The sequence below is a fragment of the Cryptotermes secundus genome, unplaced genomic scaffold (assembly GCF_002891405.2).
Source record: "Cryptotermes secundus unplaced genomic scaffold, Csec_1.0 scaffold1468, whole genome shotgun sequence".
Taxonomy (NCBI): domain Eukaryota; kingdom Metazoa; phylum Arthropoda; class Insecta; order Blattodea; family Kalotermitidae; genus Cryptotermes; species Cryptotermes secundus.
In genome coordinates, this window is record NW_019718301.1 from 8,146 (window position 1) to 17,277 (window position 9,132).

The following is a 9,132-nucleotide window of genomic DNA, read 5'->3' on the forward strand; positions in this document are numbered from 1 at the left end:
TGTGCCACATGGGTAAATTCCTATATTTCTCATCACTTTCCCCAGACCAATATTAAACAGCATTCTGGATAGGGAATCTCCTTGTCTGATACCACATCCTGTTCTAAAAGGTCTCGGCTATTTCTTCTGGAGTTTAACTTTACTGTATGCCCTTGACAGTATCATTTTGGAAGAAGAGATTAACTTAGCAGGTGTACCAAATTCTTTCATTGCTTCAATTAACTGAAACCGGCCAATGATGTTAAATGCTTGTTTGAAGTCAATATGTAGTTGGTGTAAACTGATCTTATATTCATGTGATTTTTCTAATGTTTGTCTAATTGCAAATATATGTGATCAGTAGTGCTGCAACTTTGCCTAAATCCATCCTGATACTCACCAAGAATCTGATCAGTATATATGCTGATATGCTGTGCCAATATATCAGTAGAGATCTTCTTGTACACTACATTCAATAAAGAAATTTCTCTATAATTTTACATTCTAACTTATTGCGTTTTTGTAAAAGGTGCAGATGATATTGTTACACCTTCATGTGTTCAGGTTATGTCGAAGAATACTCCCTGATGAATTTAATATGTCATCCTCACTGAACACAATTTTGGCTCTAAGACATTCATCATCTTCAGGTCTTAAAATATAGTCCCAGCAAAATTTGTAGTGAATTTCATTTGTCTTGCATATGTACATGTTTCAGGAGTTTGTACTTATAGCCTTTAAATTTCAAACGTTACCACAAAATTTGTACAATCTTATGTGTGGCACTGTAGCATCGTCAGGCAACAAGTGTCCTTAAATTGTGTCGATTGTGATTGTAAGCTACTTGAACTTCATTCACTGAGTTTCAGTGTCTGGTCATCTGCTGGGGCTTTTTCCTATCCAGATATAGTCAGTCTGATCAAATAATTTATACCACATGTAAATCAACAATTTTCTTGGCAGTTCCCTTCCATACACTACAAAATCTACTTTTCTGTTGTAACCACAGACGTAGACATATATAAGCACAGCTTGTGTTTAGATTTCTCTGCACGAGTCACTGTTTTTACTACTGACAGTAGTGTTTCATGTAGAAAGAGTCGGAAATTCAAGTGGCACAAATTATAAAGCTTGATCATATAGCCTCAGATGCATCTAGTTTTCATATCTTTGGTTTTCCCTCCATGATCATTGTTGCTGTAAAATGATCTACATTTACTTTCAGTTTTAATTTTCATATATATTTTTAGTAAGTATGTCTCAGTCTAACAAAGGAAGGATCATAAGTTTCTCTTTTCTGCTGCTTTTGGTCGTGCTTTGCTATTTGCCCTCTCTCAAGATCTCCATATTGTATTTACCACTGGTTAACGAGTATTTTATATAATTTTAATATATATTCCTGAACATTGTTGTTTGAGGCAATGAACTGTGGGATCCCCCTCATACTAGCACGCAGCTTCGTCTGTCTAACAGACAGCATCCACCTTCTGCTCAAGCCAAGTTAACGTCACACTGCGGCGAGGCGAGGGCGAGGGTCATGTTACAACTGACGGTCGGTCAGTCTATTTGTCTTGGTGTCGAGCCCCAGCTGGGGCTCATGACCAGATATTTCTTTTCAATGAAAGTTACCGTCCTGTCCATGTGTAGCGCCCTCTCTGACGAGAGATCGGGTCTGTCATCTGTCAGTCTGTATTAAGTCTATTGTCTGTATTTACATACATTTACAAATACACACTTAATCCTTACTTCTATGTACAATATATACACAGCCTCTGTCAGTCCAGGCTAGGTACAGCAGATTATGCTCTTTATATATATATATATATATTTCCTAGTAGTATTAGCTACCACGGCAGTCTAGTCATTTGAACGGTCGTATGCCTGACCGCCGCCAAGTTTAAGCCTCTTATACTTTCTGTGCCGGGCTTCGCCTTGTCCGATGTTGCGAACATTCTCATTATCATGATTTTGTATGACTTCTGCTTGTTGCCTGCATAATTTTGTTATAAAGTCATATACGTATGGGATTTTGAATGCCATGTGCAAATCGCGGACCGGTGTGCGCCTTGGAAAATTGCCAATCGTGCGGAGAACCTTGTTTTGCAGGCGCTGCAATTTCATTAGATGAGTGTCTGCCGCAAACTCCCAGGCGGGACTAGCATAAGTCATTATAGATCTAATAAGAGCTTTATGGAGGGTCAGTTTAATGTTAGCGCTCAATCGCTCACTTTTGAAAAGGGAATATACTCTAATGAATGTTCTGAAGGCCTTGGCTTCGATCATTTCTATGTGTAATCTCCAAGTCACTCTCTTATCGAAGATTACACCTAGATATTTTGCACTATTTACAAATGGAATATTTCTTCCATTTAGAGTAAGACAAGACTCAGGCGGTCGACGACCACGAGAGAAGTAGACCCCCCGAGTCTTATCTTCATTAATTTTTATATTCCAGCGCTCACACCAGGTCTCCATTGAGCTGAGACCGCGCTGGAGTTTTCTAACAATAAAACCCTCTTTGCGATCTGTCGCATACAGACAGGTGTCGTCTGCAAAGAGGGCCAGGTGAACGCCCTGTGTATGGGGGGCATCATTTATATACAAATTAAAGAGAGTAGGGGAAAGGACAGAACCTTGTGGCACCCCTGCTTGTATTTCCCTTGGCGTTGACATTTCGCCTTCAACAGAGACCCTGAATTTACGTTTAGAGAGAAAGGACCCAATAAGCTTGGTCAAAGAGTTGGGGAATTCCAATTTTGATAATTTAAACAGCAAGCCTGAGTGCCACGTGGTATCAAAGGCTTTTTCGATGTCCAAGAACACTGCAGCCGTAGACATTTTATTGTTGAAATTAAGGGTCACGTGGTCCGCCAGCCTCATACATTGCAATGTCGTGCTGTGACGTGCACGAAAACCAAACTGACTTGCGTTGAGCAGGTCTCTTTCTTCAATATGTTTATGGAGGAATTTCAAAATTGCTTTTTCGAATAGTTTTCCTGTCGTGGACAGGAGGCTGATCGGACGTAAATTTTGAGGAAATTTCGGGTCTTTACCCGGTTTAGGTAAAGTTATTATTTTTGCTTCCTTCCAAGTATTTGGAAAGTGAGAGAGCCGAAAACAGTGATTGAATAAGTGAGTTAGGTGAACCAATGGTCTCCTTGGAAGGTGCCTGAGGCATTCATTTGGGATGCCGTCAATTCCACAGGCCTTTTTTAATTTCAGGGATTTTATTAATTTCTGAACGTCACATGGTCTGATCCTTAGAGGGGGGTTTTCATCCACGGCTTCCAGCAGAGCTTGAACTCTAGCCTCCACCCGCTGTTCATGGTTTTCGTCGCACAGGTCATGTGGCGTGAATTGAATTTCCAAACAGTCGGCAATTTCATTGGCTTTTTCAGAAGGATGAAATTTTAGGCCAGAAGAACCATGAATAGCAGTTGGTGCCCTTGGTCCGTCTCTCTGAAGGAGAGATTTCGCAATGGGCCATATACACTGAGGTGTGACTTCAGCGTTACTTATTTTTGTTTCCCACCGTTCAAGTGCCTTTTTACGGGTCATTCGCCTGATTGATTTGGTGACCCAATTGACTGCCGTTTTACACGCTGGATCCCTGGTTTCTTGCCACAGTTTTCGTAGCCTCTGTTTATATTTTATCAAACGATCTAGACCAGGAAGATCGTTGTTTATGTCCGAAAGTGTAACTTTACTTGTCGACAGCCTATATGCCGAAGCAATAGAGGCTGCAAAGTCGCGTGCCGCTTTATCGGCTTCTACCCCCGAATTAATTTCTAGTTTAGGTGATATTAATTCAGAAGCGAGGCTTTGAAACCGCTCCCAATCTGTAAATTTTTCAATGGGTTCCGAAAGATTCCTAATTTTAACGTGATCCAGTATGTGGAATACTATTGGTAGGTGATCTGAGTCCAAAATATCAGAGACGATGACCTCTGACACTCTGATATTTTGGTGAACCACAATGTCTAGCACGTCACCATTTCCCGCAGGGGAATAATGAGTGGGGCACTGTGGTGCTGAAATTTCGAAATCACTCCTATCAAATAAATCAACGAGTTCCAAGCCTGAGGGGTTTGAAACTCTGCTATTCCAAAATGGGTTCTTAGCATTCAAATCACCTGCCAAAATAGACTTACGTCTGAAGCTTAAGAGCTCAGTGATGTCAGCATCACTCCAGGCTTTGCCTGGAGATTTGTAAACAGCTGCAAGCAGCACTTCGCTATTACCAATTGGTATGCAGACCCCTGTCGCTTCTACTGAAACAAGGGGTGGTAGGTCTACATGGTTGTGGGGAATGCCTTTTCTTACTGCAACGGCAGTTCCGCCCTTTCTGCCCGACTGGCGGTCGATTCTATAAAAGTGGTAATTTGGAATAAAGAACCTCTCATGAGGTTTCAGATGTGTCTCTGAAAACAGGGCCACATCTACGTGTAGGTCTTGCAGCTGTTTACTGAGCTCATAGCGCTGCCTCCCAATGCCGTTCGCATTAAATGCTATGACTTTGAGGGGCCTATGAACTCTAGTGGCCATTCTGTTTCATAAGACTCAGAACAATTTTGGTAATGGCCATTATTTTTTCCTCTTCGGACACTGCACCACTGACCTCTGTCATAATCTGCTGTACTACAGTCACTACTCTCAACATATTGTCGAGAGATTGACTGTTTACATTAGAAGCCTGAACTGACTGACCTGTGTGTTGTTCCAGTACAGGAACCGGGACGGTCGGTTTCTTGACTGCTGGTGGGACTGCCACTGGTGTATGTAGAGTCTGAGACCGCTGCTCCTGCAACGTGTTGCCTCGGAGAGCCGCCGCGAAGGAGACTCCAGGAGTGACTATATTTGATGAGAACACCCTTCCTGTTGTGGTTTTGGGTGCTCTCTGCAATTTCCTCTTCTGCAGCTCCTCCTTCGCGTGACTGCAGCCGCGGTAGTTAGCGGGATGCGGTTTCTCCCCATCCTTCAGCTCACAGTTACAACACGCTGGAGTGGAGGTAGCGTTCTCTTTCTCGGGGCACTCTCTGTGCAGGTGGCCACCCCCGCACCACATGCAACGGGGAGGTTGTTTACAATTAGCCCAGACGTGGCCAAATTGTTGGCAGTTGTGACACTGCGTAAGGCCACTCTGTGCTCTATAGGCCTCGACCCGGATGGAAATATGGCAAAGGTTATTTAGCTTGAAAATATCTTGGGATTTTGCCGTCCTGGGTAAGGTTATAAGGAAGAGGGGAAGGTTTCTGGATATCCTTCCTTCTGAACGCGACCCTCGGGTGGTCGTCATCTGCTTGACGCTAACCACGTCAAATCCCAGGGTCACCAATCCCTCAGAAATATCTTCCGCCGGGGTGTTGTGGGGGAGGTGACGGATTACAGCCTTAATGGGTTTTAGGGACTTCGGAAAGAAGGTAAAATAGGAAAGTTTGTTGTTTGAGATATAGGACTTGACGGTTTCGAAATCCGCCATGCTTTTGGTGATGACTCTGGTCCCGCTTTTGTTATTACGGATCTCAAAGTCATCACGGACCACATTTTTAAGTTGTTTCTGCAATTGAATTAGGTTTACAGTAGTCGTTATAATTATTGGGGGTGGCCTGCCTGCTCTCCCTGATGTATCCACCTCCAGAGTAGTGGATCCCTCCTCCAGCGCAGTGGCTCCGTCACCAGCAGAGTCGGTGTCCATTGTCGTCACCCTGAGAGGAGCAAAGTAGTTGCGGGTAGGCACCTCTTTGGTTTTGGTGTTGCCTGTGGCAGCCGCTGCCTTCTTTGAAGTNCTGAACAGCGTCTTGCCGGAGAGGGCCTTACAGTAATTTATCCTATTTTCATCGGCGGCGCTGACTATTGCCGCCCATTCTGCACTTTCTCCAATTGCAGCAGTTGTGAAACCGGCCACGTCCTCAATGCTGCACAAGATGTCGAATAAGCGCCTGTACTGGGTTTCGGCCTCGGGGTATTGCCGTATCACACTGCGGCCAGCACTCGATGTCGAGCCCACCTATAGATCATCATGTGCGCCAGCCAATCAGCGCTCACAATCGCAACTGCAACTTTAGCAGCACCCAACAAGCAATGATATTAAAGGCAGAGTTCAAAAATCGCTATCATCAGTTCTTCTTCAATAGGCCTCACTACAACCAAGAGAGTTAACGCATCTACTCTGATGTCAGGATACAGTAACAGCTCTCCAGCAACCGCATCGAGACGACGGCTCTTTCATAGCCCATATATACGCATCTCTTATAGTTTTACATGGTTGTCTCTTAGAATATCGACATTCAACATTGGTGACCCAGACTCAGCATGGACATCGCAGACAGTTCGCAAGCAACAGTAGCCCGAGTGGCCATGCAGCTTCCGCCCTTCTGGCCCGAGCGCTCAGTCCAAGGCGCAATTCATCTTGGCCGGTATTAGGAGCGATCGCATCACGTTCTGCCACGTGATCTCTCAGTTGAGCTACCGGTATGCCACAGGGGTGGAGGATATTATCACCTCTCCGTCCGAACGAGACCCCTATACCATACAGAGAACCGAGCTTGTGAGGCGGCTATCCCCATCGACAGAGCAGGGCATTCGGCAGCTCCGCAAGGTCGAGGAAATTGGCGAACGTAAGTCGTCACAGTTACTGAGATACCTCAAGGATTTCGCACCGAACGTGTCTGATAAAATCATCCGAAGCGTCTGGACCAGCCGGCTACCCCGCAACTTACAGAGCTTCCTCGCCGGCCAGAACGAAAGTAACTTATAGGCCGCAGCCTTCTGTGCGGACCGCGTCTCCAAGGTCGAAACCCAACCGGCGCTCGCTAGCGTTGGTGAACCAATGGAGAACGCCGCACTTCGGCAGGAGATCGCCGACCTCTCCCGCCAATTGGCTGCACTCAGCGCCGGACAGGACCGCCTCCACGGCCACTTCAAGGTGCTCCACCTCAACTCGAGTGACCGAGGTCTCAATTCCAAGGTTTCCCGCTCCGTCTTCACCTGCCTTCGGCAGCGCAGCAGATCCCCTTCCCGTTGCGACATCCTGCACCTGCTGGTACCAACGATGCCTCGGCGCTTGGGCCAAAAATTGTACTCCGCCCTGCTAGTACCACGGGCAGATAACTGACGCAGCATACATCACCGGTGGCACATATCTGCGCTAAGACGACAGGCCGCCTCTTCATAATGGACAAAGTCAGCTAACGGCAGTTCCTGTTCGACACGGGTTCGGACCTATGCGTGTACCTCCGCAATCACGTCCCTCAACGCAAGGAACGTTCCAACTATGACCTGTGTGTGGCTAACGGCACCACCATCCACACCTACGGACAGCTGCCTCTCAGCCTCAACTTGGCCCTACGCCGAGATTTCTCTTGGCGGCTTGTGGTGGCCGACTCATGCATCCCATCATCGGTGTGCCCAGGCTGTGCAGCATTCAGCTTTTACGTATAACCGCCCACAACCCAACAGCAAACGGACACGTGAAACGCTTCCGCCGGACACTGAAGGCAGCCATCATGTGCCACGCTGACCAACAGTGAACCGAGGTGCTTACCCTGGTTTTCCACGGAATACGCACTGCATTCGAGGAGGACCTGCAAGCATCTGTAGTTGAGCTCGTGTACGGCGAACCTTTAAGAATCCCCGGCGAGCTACTAACTCCAGCTACCGACCCCACGGTTCCAGCGCACCTCACCACAGATGTCCGCCAGCACATGCCCCGCCACCGACCAGTCCCAATCGCACGCCACGCCTCCCCATATTCTTTCGTGAACAGTGACCTCGAGAAGAGAACCCACGTTTTTCTTCGACAAGGTTCAACACGCCGGACACCTTCTGTGTCATTCTGTTATGAATACAGAGACTGAACATCGCGTGCATCTCTGAGGAATCGCGAAAATTATATACTAATTGAGAAGAGGGAATAGTTATGTAAGGCAATCCTTGGTCATTCAGGAATTATATATGGAACTCTTCCCTAGGCTGAAACCAGTGAATTAAATGTGATGGAGTTAAATGAAGATGTGGGCTCCTCAATTGTTGTGCCAGATCTCTTCCTTTCATAATTGAATTTTTTTTCCACTTTATGACTTCTTAATTTTATGTAGACAGAGAGCTGTCCCGATGCTGTCCATACATTTCAACAAATTGTTGGCATTTCCACCGACAGAAATCTTAAATAACGTTAACATATATTATTATAAAATACTGTATAGTGTATACTTATTTGATGTAAACCGCTGCCAAAAATAATAAAGGAGTTTTGTGCAACAAAGGTTAACATGTTTTTTAAGATTTCATTTGGCTGTTGAAACGGACAAGTCATAAATATATATGATTGATATTAAGTCAGTCACATACTGGATTCAATCATTGAATCATCCCCATATGCACTAACTAACGTAGTTTGGTCAGTGCTTATTCTGCTTCAAGTGTGGGAGCTTTCAGATGTTCATTTTGAAAATGAACTGTGGGTACGTTGTTTTCACTTTAGGTCAACCTCTTGTATTAGCGTATTTACTTGTCATTCTATCATCATAATTTTTAATGGTATGAGGTGTCATGTGTATTGGTCTCTTGACATGTAGCAGTTATATTTAACAAATTTATCTGTCACTGAGCAATTTTGATCTCAGGGTATTTATGTTTAAGTTGCTGTTGAGTGTCATATGAATGTATTGCATTATTAAAATGCAATGAGCACAGCACACCACACCACCAGTGAATCGAAATAAGGCATGTGTTCTTTAGTTGTGACAAGAGTGTAAATAGTGAGCTTTCTTTATTCCCTTCTTCATATTATTGATATTTGTGCTAACAGTAGCTGTTTAGAAGACAACAAAATATTCAGAAAGAATATTCCAATTTTGATTTTCTTATAGTTACTGAGAGAATTTGGGAACTGCTACGCCTTTTGTATTCGCCGTAAGTAGCATATGTCATAATGGGTCATTGCATCAATATGTGTTTAATTATATATAATTAAGTCTTCATTTTTTCTCATTTCATGCATCCTGTTGTCTTAAAATATACAACCTCTTTAATTACCGTTACGTCACAACAAGGCACTGACCTTGATATTTGTGTTGTGACGGTTAATAAAGAGGTTGTACAAAGTCTTCAGTGTTAGGATCATTCACTCANGCACTTTCTCCAATTGCAGCA

The 9,132-nt window shown here is 44.6% G+C and overlaps 1 protein-coding gene across 1 annotated transcript in view; it reads right to left on the reverse strand.

Moving 5' to 3' along the window:
* The window catches only part of LOC111861299, a 12,236-nt gene extending 3,741 nt beyond the window's left edge, over nucleotides 1-8,495 (reverse strand). The window contains exon 1 of the mRNA XM_023845743.2: nucleotides 8,468-8,495. Within this exon, the coding sequence (XP_023701511.2) occupies nucleotides 8,468-8,495 (28 nt within the window). The remainder of the gene's footprint in view (nucleotides 1-8,467) is intronic.
* Between the last annotated feature and the right edge of the window lie 637 nt (nucleotides 8,496-9,132).